General features: G+C 35.9%; 1 protein-coding gene across 4 annotated transcripts; it reads left to right on the forward strand.

Moving 5' to 3' along the window:
• Positions 1-126: 126 nt before the first annotated feature.
• Positions 127-26,485, forward strand: SLC7A2 (solute carrier family 7 member 2). Of its 4 annotated transcripts, none has more exons than XM_083861919.1 (12): positions 127-278; positions 6,201-6,591; positions 7,819-7,974; positions 10,913-11,078; positions 11,435-11,571; positions 12,225-12,447; positions 15,429-15,565; positions 18,752-18,854; positions 20,042-20,241; positions 20,532-20,698; positions 21,298-21,406; positions 21,985-26,485. In XM_083861919.1, exons 2-12 carry the CDS (start codon positions 6,216-6,218, stop codon positions 22,161-22,163), a joined length of 1,953 nt encoding a protein of 650 aa, XP_083718045.1. In that variant the 5' UTR covers positions 127-278; positions 6,201-6,215; the 3' UTR covers positions 22,164-26,485. The 4 variants fall into 4 exon arrangements, with proteins under 4 accessions (XP_083718045.1, XP_083718042.1, XP_083718043.1 ...); XM_083861916.1 differs by lacking the exon at positions 15,429-15,565 and adding an exon at positions 14,892-15,031 and having other exon boundaries at positions 130-278; XM_083861917.1 differs by lacking the exons at positions 127-278; positions 15,429-15,565 and adding exons at positions 279-374; positions 14,892-15,031.
• Positions 26,486-26,683: the final 198 nt, after the last annotated feature.

A 26,683-nucleotide genomic window follows, 5' to 3' on the forward strand; every position in this document is an offset into this window, starting at 1 on the left:
TGATTTATCTGAATGCCAGCAAGATTTGCTCCCTTCTCCCTCTCTCCCTGCCTGCTTGGCTGGGCCAATGGCTGATCAGCTCACAGCCCTCCAATCACCTGGGCTCCCAAGCCTCCACCCCTCAATACTGAGGGCTCGCACACCACCTGCAGCTGGCTTTTAAAGCAAGTCTTTTAGTAAAATCACTTTAACTCATTACTCTTCCATTTATGACAGCAGGAGTTCAGGACTGAGTAAGAGGAGCAGAAATTTGCCTGCCAGAAGTTGCTCTGAATCAGGTTAGTAATGAAGTTTACTGCTGAAACAACCTAGGTTGTCTTAGGAAAGACAACCTTGCCTTTGACATGTGAGCTGTTTGAGCAGCAAGAGCTGTGGTATGCAGTTTGTTTACATTGCAGTATTATTCTGTCTTTGGTGAAGTAAAAATTCAGTCTTAATATATAGAAGATGCAGTTACAGTTTCCTTCCCAGTCTGACTAGAAAGTGTTTCTGCTTTTGAATGATAAAACTTTCTTTGCTTTTACCTTTTATGCATCTTATGCTTCTGTTACAGGTGCTGTTTTCCAATTTTATAGTTTATTATTGAAATATGCTACTTTAAATATTTCAAGCCATTAGGAGTTTTGTGGAAGTCATGGGCACCACAGGAACTTTTAGGACACTTGCAGTAAAATAACTTATTTTACTGGCTGTGCCTGTGTGTATACACATGCAAATCATCGACTATCCCTAGTTTTGCTTCATTTCTGAATTTTTTTCCTTTCATATATTATTGCACAAGATCTAGTCAATGTAATACTGCAGTATTGAATAAGGCTACATGTACTTAATAGGAAAAAAATTTGTAAACTTTTAAAGGCTTTTCAGGAAAAACTAGGCTGAAAAAAGATGCTAAATTAATCTGTATTATCCAGTGTATATTTATATTTTCACATTTTCAATATGTTACAAACTCTTTGGAGTATTTTATTCTTAATTGGTATGCTGTTTAAAATGTTTAACTACTGCATCTAAAATTAATAGTATATTACATAATACTAGCTCAACAGAATAGTTTTGAGTAAAATATTTTATTTAGGCTTCAAAAATCATTAAATATAAATTTCAATAACAGAACAAAAACTTTCAGAGGTTTCATATTGCTTTATAACATTTGCTTTCCATATGAGATTTTTGAGGTTTTTTATTAGAATTTTTAATGGAAAATTTTGTGGGAAAAGTTGAATGGCAGCTGCAGCAAAACTTTGGATTTTCCCATGTGTAGGTTGCATTTGATGTGTACTAACTTAAACCATGTATGAGACAATTAAATTAAAATTTTATTTTAATGGAAATAAAATTACTGACATGTGATGTAAGTTACCTTTTTTTTTTGCTCCAATATCCACATAGTTTTTGAATTTTGTGTGGGATAGGAGGCTAGGTTAGATTTTTTACATGAAAAATACTTTGCAGAAATGGTAGATTTTATATAACTATGAAGCAGTCAAAGCAGGTTTAAATATTAATATAATCTTTGCAGATAGAGACTTTGTCCCTTGCATTGTGTTTTTAGTTACAAATTTTTTGACGTTACAAACATTTCCTAACAGAAGAAGGGTAACAACGGTTGAGATTAAATGTTCCTGATCATCCAGCTGAACAAAGAGCTGGTGTGAGTTCTAAGGCTGAACTCATCTTCTTGGACTGGCATTCAGGTGTGTAGTGGGCAAGAAGTAAATGATCTGGTTTACAATTGGCCAGGAGAGGCTGAAATTAAGATGATTTTGTCAGCAGATACTGTAGAGAAAAAATTAACCAAGACAATAAAGAACAAAAGGTATTGGAGAAAAACCTGTTTATTCAGGTACTCTGACAAATACTGTGGAAGTCCATCAGACATAAGAAAGTTTTGTTTTGTTTTGTTTTTTCCTCCCCTGTTAGACAAATCTGTCAAATTCCTTTCCTGTCTAAATAATGTCCTACTCTCCTGCCTGTATCTTTGTTGAAAGTGGTTGAAGGGGTAAGAGTAAACTGTAGTGTGGATGGCTTAGCAGTTCTCATTAGGAATTCGTTCAAGGAAGGAGAAGGCTTCCGCCAGGGCTGGTCACTGGTCCTCCAGTCTGAGGCAGCTGAACTGAGACCTGCCTTTTTTGGAGGACTGTTGGAGGTGTATTCTGTTTTTATAGCGTAACCTGTAGCTAAATTAAAACTTGGTCCAAAGACTCTTGAGAAGTGTGGTGGTCCAGCACATGTGGAGCCAAAGAGCGGCCACCTCGGTTGTGTGCAGCAGAAGGAATATGCCAATGTTGGTACAAACAGACAGGTGTTTGCTTGTGCCAAAGTGAAACTTGCCTTCCTTGCTCTGATGCAGTGCTCTCTGTAAAACAGACTTCAAAGTGGAGCCTAGCACAGGTTGGAATGCATGAGAGATTCATTAGGTTGTCTGCTCCACACTGTAATTAGAAATAACTGCATATTGTTGGTGAGTCCAAGGGTATTTTCCTTTGTGGTTTCTTATCACTCATTGCTTATGTTTAAACTTTGTGTAAGATCGGGATTCGATATTTTCTCTGTTTAAACTCTGTTTAAGATCAAGATTCAACCTTTTCCTCTGTTTAAACTGCATGAACAGTACAGCCCACCCTGACTGGTGGTCCTTGCAGGCTACATGCCTTGCATTGCTGTTCAAGGGCAGGCAGGCAGGTATCCAACTCTGTTCCAAGAAATGTAGGATGGGTGCACCAGAGGTGCCTCAAAAACACTCACTTCCTTCTTGATTGATTACCGAGTGTAATTACCCAAACCCCCCTTTCCCAAGCAGTCAAGTGTGCCTTCCCAGGAAGGTTCAGAGCGGAGCCAGTGCTCCTCAGCTGTGGAGGACATCCAGCAGGGGCCCAGGCCAGCGCTGGCAGAGCTCACGGCAGTGGAGGCCAAGATGAAGCAGAGCCCACAGTTGTGTGCTAGGATGAGGCAGGGTTAGGCTGCAGCAGGGAAAAGGGGAAGAATAAAGGAGCAGTTAAGAAAATACTGAAGCCTGCAAGGTGAAAAGTAGGAGAGAGAATTTTTTAAATGTATTTGCTTACCCTACTTCATGTTCCTCTTTGTCCTGAAGATCAGCAGGAAAGAAAACTGATATTTGTCCAAACTCAGCAATAAGATCTGTGAGTCTGCATGAATAAGACCCTTTATAAGAGTGTGTGGTGGCAGTCAGTATAAGCTTGTCCAGGACAATGCTGCCACCAAAAGGCACACCCAGCTGTTACCGTCTTTGCTTCTGTAGGTTTGTGTTTTAGCAGAACGCTGCCTCGGTATTCTGATAAACTGCTTGTGAGTCAGCACGTCAGTAGAGAGCCATTGCTCAGGCTGTTCTCTTGCAAGGGTAATGCATTATAGGATCTGCTTTGCGAGAGACGCCTCCGAAAAACATTACACTTGTCAGTTATTTCTGGAGACACTTGTCACCTCATACCTATGTCATTTGGTCCTGTGCCAAGCCAAGTAGCTTAATTAAGCTTATCAGTTCTTCCTACTGCACTGTCTTATCAAGTATGAAGTCTTGGAATGTCTCAGACAAAATTGATAGGGGGCCATGCCTGAGGTGCAGTGCTGCACTTGGCATGCAGCAACAGAAGTTGTGAAGCAGTGTTCAGGCATCTTTTGTTATGAGTTTAAACATATTGAGCATAGGAAACTGTGGAAGATGTGCTGGATTCCAGTGATTGTTGTAAAGGGTTATGTGTTTGTCAAGTCCATGTTAGGATGGATATACTTACAAAGAGAAGTTTGCCATGCACATGAGGCTTTTTTTTTTCCTCTACAGACACGAAGTTTGCACATTGAACTTTATCTTTTGTTGTGCTCCAGTTTCTAAAAAAGAAAGGCTGGGTCTCTGTCAGAAGAGGTGTGTTTTACTGGCTTGTGGCTAGCAAGAACTAGCCTCCTTCCTCTCCCCAAGAAGCAGAAAAACTGCTCTTGTTTTTCCATAAGGATTCTTTCTCAGCAGAGAAAACCATAATATCACTTACTGGCCACTGCAGTAAATGGCTGTACAATTTTCAGGATTTCTTGTCCCAAATGGAAGAGAAGCAAAACAATCTGAGATGCCGTTTGAATAACAAGAGTCTTGGAAATTCCTTAGTGGTCTGAGAACAAGATTTGCCAGAGTATTTCTTTCCTGTTAATGCATTACCAAATGAAATATCATCTGGGGGGAGGGAGAAATAATTCCTTAAAAAATGCTATGTTTCTGCAACATTGAAATAGTTAAGGTGAAGGGCATGGAGTCACAAGAGCGTTGCTGCTTGTTACATGGGCTGCAGACTAAGAAGCATATTAATATAACATCATAAGTGGTTGCTACAGCTTCAGAACTATCATTAGGGGGAAAAAAAAAGTGGCCCCAGAATATCTGTCTAAGTACAGCCCAGGAAAAATAAACCTGGCAATGTGGGAGTGGAGTGCCTCAGCCTCAGGGCCCAAAGAAAGGCTGTTCTTCCTGAAGAGCTCAGGAGACACAGCACGGGATTTTGCCTGAACAGTTCAAAGCTAATTCCCTTGGAAGATATTGTGCATCTCTGCAGATATGAATATCATCTGAATTCTGTAATTGGTGAAATCTTCATAGTAGGTGAGTCTACATACCATTGACTCTTGTCTCTGGGAACCTGGTGTGCTGAAAGGACTGCCTAATTGCAGCAGAGCTTTGGAAACTTGCATGCATGCCTCTTTCCGCTGTCCTGGGTCACCTATTACCTTTCTAAGGGGATTAAACATCACTGTCCACAGGTATTCAATCCCATTCACTACCCTTTGTCAAATTCCCTTTGCTTAAAAGGGAGTGGAGACCTTTTTTCTTAAGGGTGGTCTTTGAAGGCACAGGTGGCATGTTTGAGTGTACTTGGGGAGCTATTACAGTAATAGCATGAAAATGTTCTTTCTCTTCTCTAGCAATTTTTTTGCCCAAGCAATCTTGGGCAAAGGGATGGGATGGCAGAGTTCCTGATACTCTCTGCTTCTGACTCTCTGTTTAAGGAACAAACACTGCTAACTGAGCTATCCATCTTCATACTAAGTCATTGCTGTTAGTGGATTGAACTAGTGTGAGTAGAAATGTCCTTTAGTGTTCTAGGAAACTGATACAGACCAGGAAGGAGTAAACCAGCAGAAAATCTTTGTCTAAATTAAAGATTTTCAGTTAGCAGGAGGGTTCCACTTAACAAATCATAGAATATATTTATGGTATGAGTTGCAAAGACAAACATCGGTTTGGGAAGATGACAGATGGTATTGCTTTATTCTTACTAAATTCTTAGCCATCAACAATACAATTCAAACAAATACATAAAGACAGAACTTGTATATTAATGTTCCCTCTTTAAAATATTTTCTATGGGATGCCCATGTCCTCCCTCCCAAGAAAATGCTTTGGACCCTCAGTGATCATTTGTTTTAGTTGGGAAGCCTCCAAGACCAGGTTGGTCACAGAATCTGAGCTTGTGTGCTAGAGCTTATCACATCCCACACTGTGACAGGCACTTAGAGTATTGAAGACCTGCAGGTGGCATGGGATGAGCAGTTAGCCCATCAGGTTTTGTTAGATGACTGTTAGACAGAGGTGTGCAAAATTTCTTGTAAGGATAATCACATCTGGGAAACTTCACTGGTGCATGAGACGGTAGAAACACTATTTTAATCTGCTTTCAAGCAGTTCTTACTGAAGCAAATTCTAAAGGCAAGAGCTTATGTATTTGAAGACAAAAGGATAGTGATTTGGCACTGTCAGAATAATGTATTTTAAACTTCCACTGTCTATAGTCTTAGTTTTAGATTCCAAACCCACTTATGTTGGTGTTGATCCTTATCTTAAAAGGCTCTGTGATACAGGACATAATCGGCTGTTTCTGTTTTAGAAGTGGTTAAGAGCCATTAGCAGATAATTAGAAACATTTTTTTTCTTTTTTACAGCAATGTAATAAACCTAAGGATAATGGATCTCTTTCCCTGGGGACATAAGTGCTACATATAGAATTAAGAATAGTGTATCTCTAATTTGTTTCCTGGGGAAAAAGCACATGCCATCTTATTTAATGTCACAAAACAGTGTGAATATATTAGTTAGTAGATGTGATTAAAGTTCTTCATGAAAACACTTTTCCCCATTGTTTTTCACCAGAGTCTACATTACCTTTTGCATAGTGGAATAATTTCCTTTATTTCAGAGCTCTACATCCACCATGATGCCCTGTGGACCAGCTCTGTCCGTTCTTCGGTGTCTGGTGCGGAAGAAGAACATCGGTGGTGAAAGTCATGAGGACACCAAGTTGTGCCGATGCTTATCAACAGTGGACCTCATAGCTTTGGGAGTAGGAAGTACCCTTGGTGCTGGTGTTTATGTCCTTGCTGGAGAAGTAGCCAAATCTGATTCTGGACCCAGCATCGTTGTTTCTTTCCTCATTGCTGCCCTGGCATCTGTGATGGCAGGTCTCTGCTACGCTGAATTTGGTGCTCGTGTTCCCAAAACTGGCTCTGCGTATTTGTACACTTACGTTACAGTAGGTGAACTGTGGGCTTTTATCACTGGCTGGAATCTCGTTTTATCCTATATTATAGGTAAGCTTAAGAACAAACACTGGTCCCAGGGGTTTCTGTGACAGCAGATAAAAGATACAGACTTAGGGCTGTTTTTTCTTTTCTGTCTCTACGCTTATCTACCATGTCTTTTTAGTCCTGCTGAGATAAAATAACCAAAATAATTTGATTAGGTTATTTCCTTCTGTGCATCACCATTGCAAACAGGGTTTTTGCAAGATATTTGTGTAACAGTGTGATGTATGACCCACATACCTTGTATGAAGATTGTGTCAGAAAATTCAGTGATGCACAAAAATAAACAGAATTTATTTACCATCTTTGGTCAGCAAAAATAAGTTCAATAAAATCAATAAGCATCTTTTTTTCTGAATATACACAGCAAGGACGTTTACAGGGACTCCACTATAATGTCTTACAGGAAAGTCATGGTGTTTAAGTACTAACTTGCTACTATATCCTTGTGCTAATTAAGTACTGCCCTATCAGGTAATCCCATAAAATACAAAGGTGACCAGATCTGAATAAAATCAATGCTTATGTGGCAGATAGTCAAATAGTCAGACAATCAGTGCTTCAGCAGAGATAACACTTTTGGATTTAAAAATTATTTCTCCCAGAGGAATGTATTCCAAACTTCCATTATATTGTGTATGAGCATGCCTAGCTTTAGATGTGTACCTACAGGGTGGTTACTTAAATCATTACAAAACTGATGTTCCCCAGTATTGTATTAAAATGTATTTCATGAGAGGAGAGTTATACAAATAAAATTATATTTGGCTGTGCACTCTTTACCAAGGAAAGTATTAATTTTAAATACAGACTCCAGTAACATACATCTTGCTGGTAATATTTTTCTTTTGCTTTACTTACAGGTGTGAAAATTTTCCTTTGTGTTCTTTCTTAAAGTGCTTTCTTACGTTACTTTTTATTGTTTAACATGTGTCATATTGTAATTCTAGAAATAAGCTTCTTCCAGGATCAGGCATAAATGACACAGAAATAACTTCTGCAATATATTAGGAATAAACCAGGCAAAAATGTCTATATTTTGGTTCTAGAAAAACTTGTTACCATTTAACAAGCAAAATTCTTAAACATTAAAATTCTTCAGCAAAACAAATATCAGGCCCTGCTTTTTTAAATAGAAGTAGCAACAGGCTTAGTTTTGTTTCTTTTTCAGTAGAGGTATCTGTATCCCACTGTATGGATGTAAAACCCTAAACATGCATGTGTTTTATGAAGGTACATCAAGTGTAGCAAGAGCCTGGAGTGGCACCTTTGATGAGCTTCTTGGAAAACAGATTGGTCATTTCTTCAGTGCCTACTTCAGAATGAATTTATCTGGGCTAGCAGAGTATCCTGACTTCTTTGCTGTAGTCCTTATATTAGTTTTATCAGGTAAGACAATATATGGCTTAATTTATGGTGGTTGTGATATTTTGCAGTTAAAAGTGCTAAACTGTAGGGTTTTGCACCAGAAATACCTTAAGGAAGTTCAGAGGCACATTTTGTACTGGCACAATGGCTCTGTGAATTAAATGTATATAATCAAATTTTCACATGCACCCTCTTCTCTTGAAACTGAGGCATGAACTAATCACTTGTCGGTACTTTTTTTTATAAAACCCATGATACGGATTGATGGTAGCAGGAAAATTACACAGTTCTCTGTGTTTTCATGGCTTTATCACCAATAAATGCTTTCAGAGTGGCCTGGAGGTTAAGCTCTGTAGTTTGGTGATGTGGTCTCCTTAAAATATATATTGTGCATGTAGTGGGCATTTGTAAGGGGATTTTTCCATCTAAATTGTTCACTTATTTGGTATATAATAATCCCCTTTTAAGTCTTCAATTATCTGTTACAGAGTTTGTTTGACATAAAGGGCACCCCAAAGTACTCATATGGACCAACAGAGCAGTTTGAAGCCCAAGTAAACCTTTCCTGTCTACTCTTCCAAGTCCTGTTTTTGTCTTTACTCATGTATTATGCTTTTAAATCTCAAACACTGACACTAGCTACATGCCATTTGAGGGATCAGAAAGCACAAAAATACTGCAACTTATTTCCATATTTGCGTTTAAAAATTATTTACCACATGAAATGTTCCTACTGCCACTGGGAGTGAAGGAAGAAGGAAGTGTATTCTAAAGTGTGCAGTTTGTTTTCAGGCAATGCTAGAAGCATTTCAATATTCAGTAAAGGTTTTATCCACATCTCGTATACTTGTCGTGTTCAGTCTCTCTTTGGATTAAACCAAAGCAGGAGCTTTTCTTCTCTGGAAAGTGAAAGTAAGTTATATGTATATAACTTGTTCTCTTGTTCTGAGTGGAGTTTTTTTTGACACAAAAAAATATTTCTGTTCTACCTACTGCCAGAATGACTGACCAGTGCCTATGAAAATTTATTTGGTCTCTGTACATAAAAGAATGGCTTCCTATATTTAGGAAGATCTGGGAGTTGATGTGACTAGGTTTAGTCTAGCATCCTGCCATGCTTGTGGCTCAGAGTTGCCTATAGGACCAGTTCAGACCCTTATGTCCTCAGGAGGGTTGGGAATGAATGTGGAATACAACTAGAGCAGACCTTTCCATTTCATCCCTTCCAAATAAAGGAGGAAAAAATCACACTCTGAAAAGCAGAGCACTGAAACTCCACAAACCAAACTATACAGTCCTAGTTGAGATGCTGACGTCTTTTATGTTTTCTCCATTGCCATTGCTGCTTCAGAACATAAGAATTAGAGGTTCTTGAAAATAGAGGAAATGTTTCCCCTGTTGTTCATCACTGCTCCTGAGTTTTCACTTGTGTCCATTCTTTTCATCCCTACCATCATTCCTTTTTCACTCTTTTCACATTTGTGCTGCAAATTGCCTCTCAGGGTGTCTGTGATAAAAAGCCAAATCCCAGTGACTGAACTGGGAGGAATTCCCCACTGCTGAAAGGGGGGGTAGTGGGGATGGCTCAGGACTGTGTAAGCTGAGCATGATACAGTAATTGGATTGTGAGCTGTGTAAAGCTGAATCATAGGAGTAGCAGGTGATGTTTTACAGAAAATGTTACGTGCTAAGCACAAGGGAAAGTACACTGGGGTTTGGGGGTTTTTGTTTGGTTTGGTATTTTGTGGTTTTTGGCGTTTTGTTGTTGTTGTTTTGGTTTTTGTTTTGGTTTGTTTTTTGTTTGGTTGTTTGTTTTTTTTTTTAATTGGTTGGTTGGTTTTGTGATTTTGTTTTTTGAGGTTTTTTTTTGGTTCTGTCATATTTTGGTTTTTTGGATAACAAAAGCACTTTTAAAATGCACATACTGTGATTCACACTGCATTAGGCTGATTGAGACACTGCCTTTTTGGGAAAAACTGAACAGAAGAAAGCATACATCTATTTTAATAAAAATGTCATTGGTGAAGAAAACCTGAGCAGCTCCTAAGATAATTTCTGTGTTCTGATAAGATAGCAAATATCTCATTAGTGGAGTCAGAAACTTTTTATACATTAATTTGAGAGGCTTAAAATTTTCAGACTTAATCTCTAAATAATGAGGGAAAGTATGTATGTGATATTAGTGGAAATGCATAGAGCACAAAGGACCTGTGAAAACTTTCCAACTGTTTTTAATTTTTCCTGATCTGCTGACTGCTTGTTCCATTAAACTGCTAACACTTTAACACTTAAAATTGTTAAAAATCTAATGACAAAGTAGAACCCTGATGGAATAACTTTCAGATTGTTGAAAAGCCCTGCTCTGTAATATAAAGCCATGTGTACTTTGTATCTGTTTTCTAGAATCTCTATGCATTTGTGTTACAAACAGGAGGCGTGCATTTCTTTTGAAGCTTTTATTAACAAACTAGGAAATGGTATTTACACTGATGGATGTGCCCTGAAAAATGTAGAGTCAGTCAGTTACATTGTTAATTTAATAATTGGGCTTCTTTTCTTAATCTAACAGAAGATAATTCTTCTGTAAGGAATATATTCTATCAATCTGTTTTTACAAAGCATAGAATTCTCATAGGTACTTTTACTTCATGCAATAAAACAGAGCTATGGATTGGCACCTCAGAGAAGTAAACATTGCTAAAAATATTTTTAAATACTTAAAGAAGAAGCTTTCTCTTTTGTGGTTTTCCATATATTTGCCTGCTGTCATGCCCTTAAAGAGCCTAGCACGTTTGTGATAATGTTTTGTTTTTTTTTTTTTTTTAATCTGGTGATGATTTTTCAGTGTTACTCACAGTACTTGCATTCACACACCTTCTTTTACAGGTATCCCTTCTTTAAAATGCCATTTTTCAGTGTAATGGGCCATTCACATCTATGAAATATTTTTATTTTACAGGTCTTTTATCTTTTGGAGTAAAAGAGTCTGCATGGGTGAATAAAATTTTTACTGCTATTAACATCTTGGTCCTACTCTTCGTTATGATTTCTGGTTTTGTGAAAGGTGAAGTTGACAACTGGAAGATAAGTGAAGAATATCTCAGAAACTTTACTGCATTAACAGAGTAATTTTTAAAAATCTATTTACTTGCTCTTATTCCTTTCCTTTAAAAATGCAGTTTTCTCTTACACATGCTTTATTATAATAAACACTATTAGTGTTTTAATAAGTTTTGTCACAAACTTCAAAGCAAGTGAGATAGTTCCTTGATTCAGATATTCTTCCTTCTGCTGTTAATTTTCTTTCTCACAAGCTTAGACATAAAAATGTCATATCATGCATTTTGAAAAACAGACCTCTCTCATGAGAACACTTAAATTTATTTTTTTTTCAGAGTTCTAAGGTAGGAGGCTGCATGTATTGATCCTACCAATAATGGGGGAAAAAAATATCTTTCTGTTGTATTTTTGTTCTTTATAGGAACCGCTCATCCTATGAAAATGTGACAAGTATATATGGGAAGGGTGGCTTTATGCCATACGGTTTCACAGGAACATTGGCTGGTGCTGCAACCTGTTTTTATGCTTTTGTTGGATTTGACTGCATTGCAACAACTGGTATAGTATTTATATGTGTGTGTATATATGTTTAATATGGGGAGAGTTTTGCAAAAAAAACCCCAAAGAACCACAAACAATATAATAATTTGTCTACTCTTCTTACTTTGCCTTCTTCCAAACCTCTTTCGCTCAATGTAGAATGAGTCTAAGTTCATTCCTGAACCTGGCTATCTTTCTGGGAAGAAGAAAGAGGTTCTGTTTATTTCATTCCTGCTCTAAAGAAATTGCTTTCTAACTCTGGAAAGTGCTTAGTATACAATTTTTGAGCTTAAATAATTTTAATCACCTGCTCACTTTTATAGTTCTCTGAGATAAGGTGACTTCCCTAATGGCTGACAGGGAATGAGTACATTAAAAGTGTAGGTAAATAACTAAAAATATGGGCTTGGAGTACTCTGAATATGCAATGTATTTTATGACCTTTAGTTTACCACTGTTTTAACACTATTTCTGAAAACAAAATACTGAGTTCTGTTCTGTGTGTTTCAGTTTATTTTACTCAGGTGTTTAAAACTTCTATTATAGATATGATTCCCATATCTATCCCAAAGTTTGATTAACATGTGATTTGCCTTTGATGTTATCTCTTAAAGTCAATGGGAAAAACTAGTACAAATTTTTGGTGGGGCATTTTCTTTTCCTTTTTTCAGGAGAAGAGGTCAAGAATCCTCAGAAAGCCATACCCATAGGAATTGTGGTGTCCCTACTTGTCTGCTTCATGGCCTATTGTGGGGTTTCAGCTGCGCTGACGCTTATGATGCCATACTATCTGCTAGATGAGAAAAGTCCTCTGCCAGTAGCATTTGAATATGTTGGATGGGGTCCTGCTAAATACCTTGTAGCAGTAGGATCCCTCTGTGCTTTGTCTACAAGGTAAAGACATTGAAATACTAATTCTATTTGGAAAAGCTGATGAATAATATATTAAATTTACATGTATGTTCATGTGTTCATTTTGAAGGCTCAGTCCATGCAAAGTAATATAAGCAAGTCTTAAAACTTAAGCAGGTCTAGTTGACAGTAGCTGTGTTAATTTAGGTTCCTTTTTTAAATTTTTTTTTTAACTGTACTGTTATTGAACTCTACCTCTTTGGTAGAAGCATATTACACCAATTTATATATATATATATATATATATAAGTAAGTATTTTAAAACATATGATCTGCAAGTTACCTTTATTAACCGACAATGTAAATCTCAGCCATTTGTCCTTTTTTGCTGCCCATTTCCAGTGACTCAGCAACTTTATGGGCTCTGTGTATTAGCAGGCAAAATTGAAGACATTATTAACTAGCTCCACTCCTTGCCTTCATTGCTTGCCTCTGTTTTCCTCCAGTAGGCAGTCTCTCTTCTGACATCATCCCCTCCTATAGTTTTTGTGTGGGTATTTGAGATGTAGATTGCAGCTGTGAAAATATTATCATTTATTCCCCTTTGTGAAACTGTGAATAACCTTAATGTATTATTTTGAATAAAAAGATCAGGGAGTGCACAATATATATTAGTGTTCAAATATATTGCACTCCAATTGTAATATGATACAAACAATTAAAATAGAAAATTGCTTGATACTTGAATTTAGGGATAGAAAAATGCTGATGCCAATCTTTTACTTGAGCATATGTAGATAAGGCGTCATTTTATGAGCTTCAGTGGTAAGAACACTGGCTGCCTTTCCACAAAGGAAAACAAGTTGCCTGTGGAAGCACTAATACTAACAGCACTCTGACATAACCCTGTAGGCATTAGCCTGACTATGAGATGCTTGTCTGTGGGCAGTGGTTTAAAGAAAATTAACATTTAGATGCAAGAGGGGATAGAAAAATGAAGTAGTTCCAGCAAGACACTAAAAGACATGTAGGACTGGCTTAAGAATGTCACAGTTACACAGTTCATCCTGGGATTGTAGTTATTTTCTATATCGTTGCCATGGTCTCTTCAGGTTGGAGAGTTTAATTGATTTTTTTTTTTTTTATTTACATTGATAAATAGCAGAAGTTACATAGAACAAACTAGATTAAAGAAATTAATACTGGGGGGAAAAAAGTGAACTGAGATGGCAAGAATGCCTTTTTAGAAATTTGAACTGTTGGTCACTTTTTTCAGTGTATTCTGAAGAATTATTTTTACTCCTGTGGAAAGATTAATCTTTCAATCTATTGACTGATGTTAGTTCAGGACAAAACAAAAGAAACTCCTCAGTTTAGAGGTACAATTAACAAAAAACATTGGGATGAATTGGTTTTGGTCTTTACAGTTTCCTGTTACTGTGCTATGTCATGAACTTGTTTCAGCAGGGCAAAGATGTTTGTTAATATTTTCATTATGTATGCAAATATACTTAAAGAAGGGTAGGATGAATGAACTTCACAAAGCTAAAACAACAAAAAACTTTCTAGAAATTTTTGGAAGGTACACTCATACATCAAAATCAATTCATTTGCAATAAAACTTCTCTGCTGTCTACCCTTAATACTCGTGTCCCACAAGCGTTACTAGATGTACATAGCACCTGTGGTATGAAGAGCTGTGCCTTCTTTAAGTGTTACAGTTGTTTCTCTAAAGTAAGAAAGGGAACCCTTCCCCTGGTTAAAAACTTGTGCTTGCTGCAGAGGTTTTACTGGCTATGATTTTGCCTTTCGTTTTCTTAATTAAAAGTATTTCTCTTTGAGGGAAAGAAACCACCTAATTTAAGAAGTATGTTTAAGAGCTTCAAATTATCAATAGTTTAAAAGCATTGTGTTTTAATAACAAATCTAAATTAATTAGCTTTACTTCTTCCAAAAAAATCTTAATGCAGCTTGCCTAGAGGTGCTTTAATCAAAAGAATTAATCTGCCCAAGTACACTTGTATGGTGCTTACTTTCAATTACTGTTAATCAGCAGGCTTACAAGGAAATATGGAGTGTAAGGGATGCTGCTTATGCTTATTTGCTGCTGCTGACTGATAGACCTTCTCCAGGAATACTAAAGCTTAATTGCATAGTTAGTGTGATCTGGAACATGTTCCCGGTCCATTAACATCCAAGAACTATGGTGATGGCAAGAGAGTTATCTAGCTAATCTGCATTCTGTCTGATGATGCAATTTCATTACCTAAATTAATATAATAATAATAGTAAAACAACTTTGCAGTTAAAAAGATCTATTTATGTCTGATCTGTAGTACCTTGGGTTATGGGGCTTTCTGGTTTTGTCTTACAACCATACATTTTGTTTCTATACATGCCATTAATTAACATTTTTTTAATCTTGTCCATGAATACAACTCTGCATGAATTGTTTGCCATGTTGCATGTGTTTGCTTTTTACTCAGTCTTCTTGGATCCATTTTCCCAATACCACGTGTAATCTATGCTATGGCGAAGGATGGGTTGCTTTTCAAATGTCTAGCTCAAATCAATTCCAAAACGAAGACCCCACTAGTTGCTACTCTATCGTCTGGTGCAGTAGCAGGTGAGACTAAGAGTTGATCCTTGTAAAGAAAGGTGCACTGCTAAACACATTGCATATATGGAAATAAAACACTGTTGTGCAGGTTTGATTTGCTTTTGGACTGAAATGATCAAATTTGCTTGTTGCTAGGTAAAGCAGTCTACCAGTAAAGCTTTTCTCTACCTCTACCAAGATTTTTACTTGATGGTTTATCTCAAGTGCTTTCAAAATAAACGATAACAAAACCAAGAACATCAGTAGACCAAACAAAATCCCAGGAGCAGCAACACAGAGCCTAAGCAAAACTATACCTAAACCCATTAACTCCTCCAAGCTTTCTTTTTGTGTAGTTGGGTTTACCAGTAAAGCATTGTGCTTTGAATAACCTGTACTTGAACTATACATTTTTCTGTTCTAGTCTTCTCGGCTCTATGTTCCCTTTGCCCCGAATTCTGTTTGCCATGGCACGTGATGGTTTACTCTTTAGTTTTCTTGCCAAAGTGAATAAGAGGCAGGCACCAGTTTCTGCCACCTTGACAGCAGGGGTCATCTCTGGTAAGCTCTCAAAGCCCGTGTTACTTAAAACTGAGATATAAACGCTCTATGCACGTGCATGGTACTTTATATTTTTGAAAAGGGCTGCTTGTTAACTTCCCTTGCATGTACAATTGGAATAAAATTACTGAGTAATCAATGGGTGTAAGAACTCCAGATCAAGCCAATCATGGTGGTGGTGATGGCCTTAATGTCACAGAATTCAAATTTTAATTTTTTTTTCATATTAACCCCCTGTATGGTGAACAAGTTACTTAATCTGAGTCCCTCAGGCTGATGCTCTACTGACAGGGCTTCCTTGTCTGATGTAGACCTAATATATTTATCCCATCTATAATGGAGGGAAAATTATTATTATGAGATATAAGAAAAAAATTTACATTTGTAGCAGGATCAACTTTTATATAAAGTACAAAGATTTTTAAATTGTCTTCCAAAGAAAATGACTGTTGTTGTATAGGCTTACCAAGTTGTGATTGAGAGGCATGTGTGTGCTGGGGGCTTACATGTCTGCAAATATATGTATACACATACATGCCTACATATATTTTACCAAAACAATATTTTGGGAGCCATTGCCAACTCTTAATATAAATCCTTAACATACAACTCTTTCACTTTTGTTCACACTTCTTGCAGAGGTACACATAGCTGCGCCCAAATTTCATTGTCATTTTAGTGGGATGTCTAATTGCTCAGGAAAACTGGAAGTTTTAGAAACATTTAGCTCAAAGGCAAACAAATAAGTTTTTTAAGTAATTCAAATAGCAAATACATGCCTTAGAACTTTCAGCAACCTTGGCTAAAATTAATCTCAAATAAGAGGTTCAGGAATGAGACTAAAATATTTGTAGTCAGGGCCATCCTCAGATGCCACAACACCAGAACCGCTCACACTGCATACTTGACAATAATGCAGAAAGGGACAGTCATTGTCCTGAGAGTTTCCACATGAAGCATTATTATCAGTTCCCTTTTCTTTAGCCAGAGTACAAAGAGATTGCATAGCATTACTTTTATTATTTCAATTTATTTTATTTGAATTTATTCTATTGACATATTCTCCCATAAGAATTTGGAAGTGCAGTTTTGTGATCTTGATAAAGTCAAGATCTTTATGTGAAATCACAGTAATGATGAGAAGAAAGAATAGTGTGTTACCCAGCTGGTAAAGGGATTGATAACAGTTATACAGCCCTACCTGTAGCTCTGCAGCCGCTGACATTGGACTGCTTTTAGACAATCTGGGGAATTTGGTGCATCAAAAGCTCACCAGAAAACAATTTTATCTACTGCTGGAGAAAGAATAATTTCTTCTTTTATTTTTTTTAATCTATATTTGGTAATTTGTGGTCATAAATAGTTTTGACAGAATAGTTATGAATGTATGCGACAGCTTATATTATGTGACTTTACTGTGCATTTGTAGCATGAATAATTTTACAGCTGTAAGAAATGTTAAGGAGATGAGATGTTTAAGGTTATCAAGTCAAGACTACAGCTGAGGCAACCATCACGTGTTATTATGTGACTGACCTTTTCACAGGTGGTAATCACCATGGTACACCTCTGCACATTGCAAAATGTTTTGGTGTCAGTCCAGTTTCATCATAAATGGACCTACTGTTGTCTCTTAGAGTAGAATTGAGAGGTGGAGTAAAAATATTCTGCCTTTTTTTTCTCCTAGTAGAAAAGAACTATTAAGAAGAAACTTGAAGGCATTGTTCATTTTGTCTCTAAAGTTGAAGAATATCCAGGCTATAGAGTAGCCTTTTGAAGCTGAGATTAAAAATTAAACATAGCTAATGTGCATGAGGTTTGAGTAGGTTTTTGTTCTTCCTCAGCTTTGCTCTTTAGAGCATGAAAAGCAGCGAGATATTAAAAAAATCTATACTGCAAATTCCTTTTTGGATTTAGGAACATACACTCTCATAAAAGAAAATAGGATCATCTTTCATAATTGGAAAAAGAGGCTCCCAGTTTATATAAAAGTTCTGTAATGCAGCAGTCTTGTTTTCAGAAAATCACATTTCGCTTCCTCCTTTAGGATCAAATATCAGGGGAGTATGTGTCCATGTGTTTGTACAGTTATGCAGCTGTCTACAAATACATTAAGAATCACATACCATAAATATTGAATATAAATATTTTGACTATAGAATAATTTGGGTTTGTATATACACACAGTGTATAAAGACTACATTTAATAGTTTCTTTTGATGCCGAGATTACTGATGATTCAAAAAAATCTGCATCTCAAAAACATTAATAAAATACAAATATTTTAAGAGGCTCTTTGAGCATATTTATTTCAAATCAATTGGAATTAGTATTTTATTTACTGATAGCTTCTCCTTATTTCTTTAAGAATTATATTGATATTATTAATATAGAATATATATTTTATATATTTTAAAAATGAGATTGCTCAATCTCCAAATTAATGTGGCATTAGCTTTTATAAACACAAGATTTCCATAATTACTTCCACTGCTATGGAAATTTCTGCCTCTGAGTTCAGTGATCATAAGAATATTAATTCTTGAGAGATGTTACTGGTCATCCCTGAAGGTGAACTGAAAACTATTTTTAGTGAGATTACCACTAAAAAAAACCCCACAAAACTATTTTATTTGATAAAAATTGATCCTGAAACTCCTCTTCATGTAGAGCTCTTTCTCAGCTCAACAGAAATTTTATATCACAATAACTTTTTCTCAGTTTGGTAGTGGGATCCATCCTTTCAGCTTTGGTGAGATTCTGCTGCAGGATCTGAACTTAATTCTATAAAAATGTACTTTTAATACAGCCCAAATTCAACAATATGTGTGCAAATACTTATATGCAAGTAAGTCCAATATGAGCTTGATTATGCAGCATGACTGTATGATTCATCAGTGCCTGTCTCTCGGAATGAGATTCCCAGCTGTAGGGAATTAGGTCTGGAATGATACCAGTAGCTTAAAAATGACGATTTTAAGGATTATCATGATTTCACTCATATTGCTGTCAGTAAAACAATGTTACGCTGTGGACAGATTTTGAAATCTTTGCTTAATATATCTTTAATATTAATCTTGGCACTTATGGTTAGACTTGATGATCTTAATTTTCTTTCCCGGTGTGAATGATTCTACAATTCTATGTCAGTCTCATGGAATTTTTTCCATTTCTTTTCATTTTTAGCTCTAATGGCATTTCTGTTTGACCTAAAGGCTTTAGTGGACATGATGTCTATTGGCACACTTCTTGCTTATTCACTTGTGGCAACCTGTGTCCTCATCCTTAGGTGAGCCAAAAACATCCTTTGTATTCTACTGTGGGGATTTTTTTGGGTTGGTCAGTAAATAAACAGAAGTCATATTTACAAGACGTGTTTTTTGCTAGATAGGCAATAGCGCAAGCACATAAATGGTTTCTAAGAAGCAGTGACTCCCCAAAGAAAACAATGCTCTATTGTTACATAAGTACAGCAGTGAGTCAGGTTAAAACTTCTGGTGAGATCTAGACACCTTTTATTTTCCAGAAGAAGTGTCAGTCCAAACATTAGGTCCTAAATATAAGCTTGAGTACAGAATTCAATGAGTGATATTTGTATATGAATACAATCTATGCTGCACATCAGGCATATTGCATTTTGGGGACTGTATGTGAAAGGAGCAGATGTTCTCAGGGGTTCACAGGATGAACAGGTTCAAATAGTTGCTTTGTATTATATTGTATTTGCTAGTCAGAAAAGAGTTTTAAGATGTGGTACCCCTAGCTGAGAGTGCAAATACTCTCTCTTAATGAGTTTTACTTCTCAGTAAAACTCTGGTATTGGTCATGTTTGTAAAGCTATGAAATTATATATTGCTAGCTATAGCTCATTTTATTATGTATTGCTCTTTTTATTTTAAAAAGTCAGCCTTTATTACTTGAGGCTAAGTAATTAACTTCGAAAAGTGTAACAGCTTAAATTCAGCTCAAATTTATTATTGCAATAATTTACACTTTAAAGAGAAGCCTATTCTATTTAAAAAGAACTCACCATACGTATTTTTAAAAATACACTTAAAAGCTAATAAAGCAGATGTCAATTTTCAGTTAATGCCAGTTAGAAGCCTTTTATAGTATGGAAAGCAAGTCAGAAACAAGATCCTTTACTCTTTCTTTGCTGTTGACTGCCAGACCCTCTCCTTTCTTTCTGTACTGGACTGGTCATTTATCTGAGCTATTGGTGGATTCAGGTAGTTTAAAAAACTGCCAAAAAAAAAGTCTCCAAAGAAACCAATCCAAAAAGGGAGTTGCCATAGTGTTTTTATCTATGATGGTGACTAATAATGCTGTTGGCTGGGCAGTTATAATTCACAAAATTCTAATGCTCTACTGAAAAAATACAGTACTTCAGTACATTCACAGAGTCATATTGTAAATATGACTTTTCAAATCTGGAAATGTGCTGGATGTTTTTTTTTTACTCTGTTTTATGCATAGGTACCAACCCATCTATGAGGAACCAAAATACTCTCCAGAAAAAGCAGCTTTGGCTGCAGCTGTAAGGGAATCTGCAGTAAGTGAGTCACAGACAAACATGATAGAAGAGAATCCCTCCTGTCTTCAGGCCTTGTTTAATCCACCCAGTTCACCGACTGAGCAGACTGCAATTATAGTTAAATATTTAGTGGCTGCCTTAGGTAAGTATTTGGCTGTCCAAACTCATGTGTGCATTAACATTTATAGTAGAATTTTATTAAATACAGAATTAAAAATCCACTGATAACATGCCTTCTTTCAGTCATACACGTGTCATTCTGTGTTTTTATCTTTCTTGATGAATCTATCTAATCCGTAATCATTTTCATTTAATGAAACATATTCATAACTACAGTACATGTCAAAGCTTGCTCTCACTCTTCTTAAAAGTCACATCCTCTTCAATGCAGAGATTAAGCAATCTATTTCTGTAATTTTGTTTTTCATATAGCTTCCTTGATTTGTATCTTGAGTGTCTTCATTACATATGGGATTCATTTCATTGCTAACTTGGAGCCGTGGAGTATTGGCGTTCTTGCTTTTTTGGTGATATGGTTCCTAATTTTCATTCTCCTCATCCAAATTCAGCCTCAGAACCAGCAGAAAGTAGCTTTTATGGTAACTAACTTATTCTCTGTTATTCTCTGATGAGAGCTTTGGATGGATTCTAATGAGGGGGAGAGAGAACTTAAAAGCTGGAAAACAAGTCAGAAACTGATGAGTGTACAACCACTTGTCTGTGTAATTTGCAATCCTTTGGACCTAATACAGAGTAAAAGGCCTTTCATTTTGCAATTTCATTTATGTTGTAAGATTAGTTCTTTAATGGAAATAATGAAGTATAGGAATGAAGATCAAGGAATATGGTAGAGCTGGGGGAGCATTTCAGAATAAGCGAGATAGATAGAAATATAATTTTTCAGCTGTAAATATGGGAATTCATTAGTATATGTCCCGCACAAACTGTAAAGTTTTTTTATAGCCTTAGAGAATATATATTAAACATAATGTATTTTAAAAGTTTAAGATCTATAGAAACAACGGGTTAGACCCAGTGAAAATTTCACTACATTACAACAGGAAAAGAAAAAAAAAATCAATTCTCTATTACTGATTACACATTACCTCTACTTTGTGTACAATACCTAAAGTGTGATATGCAAAAAAAAAAAAACCCAAAAATGTTTAATAGAAACATATTAAATATTTCCTTTTAGGTTCCACTATTGCCATTTTTGCCATCATTCAGTATACTGGTAAATATTTACTTGATGGTACAATTAAGTAAAGAGACTTGGATGAGATTTAGCTTCTGGATGTTATTTGGTATGTACTGTTCTTCATTTCAGTTGCTTCATACACTGGTACTCATGATTCCCATCTTAGAACATTCTTTTCCTTCACATATTTGAAAAAAATCTGTGATTTAATAAAAATCAGTTAATATATCTGAGCAAAAGGAAGAGCATGCTTCAGAAGAAGTATTTATATGCAGTCAAAATTAAAAATACAGTTTTTAGGTAATAGGAAGAACCCAAATAAGCCGTGATTTTTTTTCCTAGCAAGTATAGCCAAAACTATTTAGAAACCTGCTTGTAACACGTTTCTTCCTAGTACATCAGTCTGTCCTCTTTTAGATCTAGGAAATGATATTAATTCCATCTAGACATAAATTAGAGATAATAGTTTCCATAAGTTATTAGAGCATTTAATTATGCAAAAATGATGCACTGGAATCTCCTGTACAAACAGGAAAGACCTGAAGCATGAGCTCTGATTCAGATACCTGAAGAAGAAAATTCTTTTGAATTCTTTTGAAAAATCTGTTTAGCTAGAGAGAAATATCTGCTTTTTAATACACTACTTGCCTGAAAATCCTATGAACTTTTCTTTTCCTTTGGAAGGCTTCCTCATTTACTTTACTTATGGCATGAGACACAGTGTTGAAGGTCATCGTGGCAAAGGAGATGATGATTCTTGTTCAGAAAATAGTGGGATGCAAGAAAAGAACCCAGTGGATGACCCTGAAAATGCAAATGAAAAGGATCAATTTCTTCCACATGAAAGGACAAGTGAATGTTAAATTCTGCAAGCAGACAAATCTTTTAAACCTTCAATTGGCATTTTACTTGCAGACTGAAATTTCAGAAGCTTTCTACCTACATGTGCCTCTTGAAAATGTTTACTACAAGGCCTAACTGATATTTTGGACAAGCTGCTAATCCATTTTCATCATTTCAGAACTGACAGCATGGAGATTAATATTTAATTTTTTTTAAGTACCCTTTGGCAAGCAAAAATTTGGAGACACTGTTTCAAGTGTCATCCAAAATCACTGGCAATCATCAGATATGAAGAATTTTAGAACTGTCTGCAAGAAGTTCTGAGTAGTTGACAATGCACTGTGAACATAAGTGCCTTTCATACCTTCTTATCTTTGCTGTGTGTTTGTTATGTGTTTCATACAGGCCTGTATGAATGAAAATGTATTTGCAGAATGAATGGTAATTGTATGGATTAGATATTTTGTAAAAATTAGAGGAGCATTTATTTATGTTAAAAGGAGTAACTGTTTATTAATCATGACTATTAATCAGTAGTCATGGAGAACTCAAGCAGTGAAGATACTTAAAAGATTTTTTAGTCCCTCTAAATAGCATTCATTTCTACTTAAGTGCAGGCCTTTTCTTTAAAAGGATGTTGTGTGTATGGAATAATCCTCACAAGAGAAGCTCTTTTGTTTTCTGCAAAATCACCTGAGTAATAATCTGTTGGTTACAGTATTGACAGTGGCAATCAGATGTGATTTAGCAAATTTTGTGCTTTTGACTTCAGAAGGGCCAGAATTTCATATGACTAAATAATTTGGTACTTCTCTGCAGCAGTCATCCAGTTTTCTCCTTACTAGTAATTTTCCCCCCTATATTTTCGCCTTTATTCATGTTCCAGAACCAATATTGCTGAGATTAGCATTACATATTGCTTCTCCAAAGAAAAATTAATGCACAAGATCCCAGCTTTCTTTTCAGATAGAAGGGGAGGTTAAAAAAACCAGAGGTCTGGGCTTTGGAAAAAAAACTTTATTTCAGTGCTCCAATAAGTCTTAAATATGTGTTAGTGTAGCACTTCTTGTCAGCCCAGCTTACATCCACAAATCCATTCATATGGGTATGATGTCTAAATGCTAATTTACATAAAGAACAAACTGGTATAGCAGTGCTGGGTAAACAATTATTTTAACTCTGGTAAAAACATAAAATGTTCTTTTTTCAACATAAGTCATGTTATCTGTCAAAGGCACACAGATATTTTCACACTTTTTCTTAGCAAGGAGTAGGTTCAAGTCCCATGAAGGATTCCACAATATGAAATAATTTTGCAAGAATATATTTACAAAAAATCCTTCTCTAGAGTAAGAACTGTCTTGGACTGTGTCATGGAGAGTTGCAATCTGTTGCTGGTACTAACCATTGGTATTGATCTCTATTGTTAGGTATAAGAACTTTAGATGCCATGAGAGCTATGTTGGTTGACAGTGAAGAGCACCTTACTTGTTATAATAGCTGGAATTTTATGAAAAAAACAAACCAACCAACCAAACAAAACCCCCCAAAACAAAACCCAAAAAATCTCCACCAAACTAGTTAGGCTGCTTCTGTCTCCTTCCTTTTTCAGAGCAGTAAGTTGCTCTTTTTAATCTTAAAATGGTTCTTTCCCAGTAGTCTGAAATCCTCAGCTTCAAAAAAAGCCATTGCTGTGGGAGCAGGTCAGCTGCACCCATGTGAAACTTTTGCATGATATCTTTACAGTGAAACACAACTCTCTAAATTCCTTGCACACCTCAGTATGTGGGAAGCACAGACTTACTTTTTGCTCTGGCTGTTGATGCCACAGAGCAGGCCAGCCAGGCTCCCAAGACACAAACTGCTGCTGTGCAAGGGAGACTCCATTCCCTCCCAAGGCCATCACACAGAATGTATGTGTGCACACCTGCCTGTGCATTTGCATCTGTCTGAAATTAGCCCACAGCAAAATTGATGTACTGGTAAAAATAATTTCTCCTAAAAATACTTCTCCTTTGAAGGGATACTACCAATATAATTAGCTTCTGACTAAAGCAAGTTCCTCTGAAGAGAACTAAAGGAAGTAAATTTTCTAGCTTATTTACCTAATGGATGTGTCAGCAGTTTGTGTATTGACAGATTCCCCTTTCATATGTATGAATATTTCTCCCCCCCTTGTTAGCAAAATTAATTATTTTAAAATAATAGGATGTGCCTGTAAAAGTGTTGCTAAGACAGATGAGAGGAGCTGCAGCATCAGACCTATCCACAAAGCTTATTTATTTGTGTGCATAGTCATTATTAGTCACTGTCTGAGTGAAAACAGACAAGCCAGAAGTAAGATATTTATGGTAAATTTGATGTGTATTTGTATATGCAGTCTTAAAATTCCAGATGCTTTTGTGGGACTCTACAGAAGGACATGCCATGCTGGTAACAAGGATAAAGGAGCAATGGATGCAAGAAATCCTGATTTTGTTCTCATACTTGCTCTATCTCTGTACTTGCTGGAAGAACATCTGAAAGCACAAGTCAATTGGAATGAAATCATTGTTATTTTTTAACCCAGTTGTTGATATTGCACATTGTTCTGTGCAAATAATAATGGTATGTATTAATACAAAATATCTACTTTTGAAGGTAGCTTATTGGGTTTTTATTTCCTTTGTAGAAAAAAATCTTATAAGCTTAATTTGTGTTTCTGAATAATTCATGTTAACTGTAGTGATCTTCTTGTGGTATTCTAGTCCTGATTCTGCAGCAGGAAGTTTTATGAGGTAACTTAGATTTCATTGTCTGTTATCATGGATAAAACTACCCTGTTAATAAGGGTATGCTTTTTTCCTGCACACCAAATGCTGGTCAGGTTCCTGAAATTGGTCATATTGTGCTTATGTTAACAAGTGTTAAAGCCATTTATATTACTTGCTGTTGGAGAACTAGCAGCAATAAATGTCAATAGTAGTGATACGGAGTTACTTATGTACTTAAGCAGGACTTAAGCTGTGCCAGCCAGAAGCTTCAAATGATACAATGAATTTAGAGGCAAAACTTGATAAAACTTAAATATATATTCTATATTTTGTTACATGATACATATACAAGTCTATTCACCTTTCCCCTAAAATTTATGAAAAAATATATATTTAATAAATATAAGGTATAGTGTTTTTATAGAATTTTTTAATAAGTGCCAATATCAATGTGCCCTAAGCATCCTGAGGTGGTGACAGTGCCGGAAATCTGTGTGGGACTGTACAATTGGGCCTTTGACACTGAGGCACAGTTTTTACAGTAGGAATTTAATTTACAAGAAGGCTGGTATATCATACATGAGTGCATAAAAAAGAAAATGAAAGCACTTTTCAGATGCTGTTGGGCCCTAATTTTTCCTAGACACGCTGGGAAGGCTGTACGAATTGCAGTATGTTCACTGAAGGCACTGAGGTTACTCAGTGTTAAGCAAATAAAAATTTTACAGAAAGGGGGTGGTTTTTCATTTAGTACATGATCTTCGTGTTTGGTTTTAATTTCCTGTACCTTTAGTATTTCTGTCTGGTATATGTTTTGAGGACCTCTGCATTTTTAATAGTTGGACTTTTTCAAAGCTGAATATAATGCCTTTACCAGGTGCTGATCTGTTTTACATTTGATCTTAGAACTCGAACTCCTTAACATGAGCTAAGTTGAAAGATTTCTGTGCATAGACATGTAGACATGCATTGCAAAGAACTGTATGTGTACATATACATTTTTTTTATTTTCAGTTGGACAAATTCTGGTTTTGTATGTTTTCATGTGCCTTGTGCAAGGTCAACTCCAGCTTCACCAAGTTTAGTTAGAGTCAGAATATGAGGATTTGGATATTTAGGAGAACTTTTTTCTTTTGTGGTACCAGAAAGTAAAGCATAAAATATGTGTTACATATCTTTAAAAACAATTGTGTGCATCATTTTAGAAAACATTAGCATTCATATCCATCTTTTCTTTTTGTTTGTATGTACATTTTAATGATTATTTCTGTATTGTATGCTGCTGAGCATTCAAAGTGTGGGTAGGATGATTATGATGCAATTTAAACTACAAATTTGTATTTCTTTGAATTGCTCTACCAAAATGAAAAGTCTTGAATTTTTATTAATGTAAAAATGCTTGTATTTAAGAATATGGTGCTTTTATTCCCACTTTACAACAAAATTGTTATCAGAGACATTTTTAGTTACCTTAGTTCCAAATTTTAATGGAAGTTACATTGCTTCTTATTTACTGTAAAACATGCTTTGTGGGATAACAATAGTGCATTTGGTCCATATTTTTAAAATAAAGTTGAATATCACTTGTACATCCTTCATACAGCAGCTGTAACTTTAATCACAGCTATAGTTTTAGTTAACACTAAAATAGTATAGTGACTTAAAATCACGAGCATGCCAGGTATCTAATGTCATGACATTACACACATCATAGCACATTTAAAATAAATAGTATGAAAACACTGTATGCACTGTACAGAGGGAAAAGAGAATAACAGCCTTTGATT

The sequence above is a fragment of the Zosterops lateralis genome, assembly GCF_965231275.1.
Source record: "Zosterops lateralis genome assembly, chromosome: 5".
Taxonomy (NCBI): domain Eukaryota; kingdom Metazoa; phylum Chordata; class Aves; order Passeriformes; family Zosteropidae; genus Zosterops; species Zosterops lateralis.

Excerpts from the sequence above, each read along its gene's own strand:
- SLC7A2 (XM_083861916.1), top strand. The coding sequence starts at position 6,216 with ATGATGCCCTGTGGACCAGCTCTGTCCGTTCTTCGGTGTCTGGTGCGG. Across the intron at positions 12,448-14,891 it reads CTCTGTGCTTTGTCTACAAG|TCTTCTTGGATCCATTTTCC; the intron begins GTAAAGACATTG and ends CTTTTTACTCAG. Across the intron at positions 18,855-20,041 it reads ACCTGTGTCCTCATCCTTAG|GTACCAACCCATCTATGAGG; the intron begins GTGAGCCAAAAA and ends TTTTATGCATAG.